The sequence below is a fragment of the Gracilinanus agilis genome, chromosome 6, assembly GCF_016433145.1.
Source record: "Gracilinanus agilis isolate LMUSP501 chromosome 6, AgileGrace, whole genome shotgun sequence".
NCBI classification, from domain to species: Eukaryota; Metazoa; Chordata; class Mammalia; order Didelphimorphia; family Didelphidae; genus Gracilinanus; species Gracilinanus agilis.
The window spans coordinates 295,227,014-295,229,369 of NC_058135.1; the positions used below are offsets into that span (position 1 = coordinate 295,227,014).

General features: G+C 41.6%; 1 protein-coding gene across 1 annotated transcript; it reads right to left on the reverse strand.

The window, feature by feature from the left end:
* Nucleotides 1-1,005, reverse strand: LOC123252826 (mas-related G-protein coupled receptor member X3-like). The gene has a single exon (XM_044682066.1). The coding sequence runs from the start codon at nt 1,003-1,005 to the stop codon at nt 1-3; it is 1,005 nt and encodes a 334-aa protein (XP_044538001.1).
* Nucleotides 1,006-2,356: the final 1,351 nt, after the last annotated feature.

A 2,356-nucleotide genomic window follows, 5' to 3' on the forward strand; every position in this document is an offset into this window, starting at 1 on the left:
CTAGCGTCCCCTACCAGGTGACATCTCCATGGTTTCCATGCAGGATGTCTCATTAAATCCCCCTGGATCTTCCTTATCACTCAGAACCCTTTGAAGAATCAACCTGAGGGGTTCCTTTTGACTCTTATCTAGGATCCCCACAAAGAAGGAAAGGAAGGGGTGAATGCTACTGTTCACACAGAGAAGTAAGGGAGTAACCTTGGAGAGATAAGTTCTCTCCTCTAACTTTCCAACAATAAAGATAATCAAAGGTAGGCCAAGGCCAAGAAATATATGGACCATGAGCAGGACAAGGACGTAGAACCTGGGATGCTGAGGGCGCCGAGAGCTGTACTGGACCTTGAGGATCAGAGTCAGGCTGGAAACACACAGCACTGAGACCAGGAGCACAGTCCATGCTGCCTGGGTCACTTCATATCCCTGACAGGCAGTGCCATAGAGGGAATTATTACATATTACATAATTTAATGTCAGTAGCAGGAAAGCTAGAACCCAGAACCAGATGCACACAGCAATTGATGTATATTTTGGGCGTTGCCTTTGATACCAAATGGGGAAAAATTCAGAGAGACAGCACTCAGTGCTAATGGCTGCCAGGAGGCCCAGACCCACATCATCAGCGATTGTTTCAGCTAATACCAATCCTGTGTATGTTGAGAAAGGCAGATAGATGTGAAAAATTTTCACTGTGGATAAGAAAGTCAGGAAGCAAAGGAAAATGATGTCAGCCGTAGCCAGATTAAACACATAAGTAGAGAAAGGGCTTCTCTTAACGCGGAAGCCAACGAGCCAGAAGAAGATGCTATTTCCTACGAGTCCACAAAGTCCACAGATCAGAGTGATGAACACTGTAGTATATTCATGGTTATCCACTGCATAAAAGGTTTTGTGCCACTCAAATTTATTCCAAATGTTGACTCCTTGTAGCTTTTCATTAGATGCTTCACCATTATCCAATTCCTGTAGAAACTGTGTAGGAAATGGGGCCGTGGAGGTCAGGTCCATCGCTGGGAAACTTCTGATTGACTGTGTTGTCTTCAGATGCTCCTAACAACAGCGACAACAAAATGAATGATTAGATCGTCTTTTGTATTTATTTTTTGCTTTGAAGATTACAAAAGATTAGGACTAATAAAATCATATCGAATAAAACAAGACCAATGGGACACTGTGACCGAGGTGATAGTATGTGTATGTGAATTTGGAACTGGTTAAATGACTAGAAAAAATATGTAATTATTAATGGTTTATGTCAGTTTGAAAGGAGGACTTCAGGAAAGTGCCTGAAGGATCTCTTCTGTGGCTTGAGATTTTTAGCATTTTTCTTTTATCAGTCACCTGAATAATGGCATAGAAGGTTTATATAGAAGCAACAAAAAACACATAAATGACAATATGCTTTGATGACTTAGTGAGCATATATTAAGTGGGGACAGCTGGGTAGCTCAGTGGTTTGAGAGTCAGGCCTAGAGACGGGAGGTCCTGGGTTCAAATCTGGCCTCAGACACTTCCCAGCTGTGAGACCCTGGGCAAGTCACTTGACCCCCGTTGCCTACCCTGACCACTCTTCCACCTAGGAGCCAATACACAGTATTGACTGCAAGACAGAAGGTGAGGTTTTAAAAAAAAAGCATGTATTAAGTGCCTACTATGTGTCAGACACCATGCTAAGCACTGTGGATAGAAAGGCAAAAGACAGGCCCTGCCCTTGAAGAGCTCACTATCTAATGAGAGAATCAACAAGCAAACAAGTATGTATAAACAAGCGGCATAGTAGATAAATAGGGATTAATTAACAGAGGAAAGGCACTAGTATTAAGAGAGGTTGGGAGGCTTCCTGAAAATGAGATTTTAGTTGGGACTTGAATGACTCCAGATAAGCCAGAACACGGAGATGAGAAGGGAGAACATTCCAGATTTGGGAGAGAGCCTGAGAAAATGCCCTTTGATGAGAGATGGAGTATCTTGTTCCTGGAGGCCTGTGTCATTTGATCAAATAGTAAGTGTCCAGTGTAAGATTAAATTTAATATCCAATAATTCCAAGTATTATATTTTATAATATTTATTAATAATCACCTGAAGTAGAGGAAATAAAAGGACAAAAGTAAAAGCTTGAGTAAAACCGGCTTACCCAGCTGTGATCAGAGATTAAAAAAGAGAGGGGTGTGCTCACACAAAAACTTTATCTCCAAAACGTAAGGACGTAAGGTGAGAACAAAAGTGGGATGCTGGGGTTAAAAATTCTTATTACACACCAGGAATAAAATTTCAGAAGACTGGAAAGATTTGAGGGGGTTAGGTAAGGAGGGACTTTGAATGCCAAACAGAGCCTTTTGTATTTAATCCTAGAAGCTA

What these genes read in the sequence shown, in the direction of transcription:
- LOC123252826 (XM_044682066.1), bottom strand. Translation starts at nt 1,005, where the DNA reads ATGGACCTGACCTCCACGGCCCCATTTCCTACACAGTTTCTACAGGAA.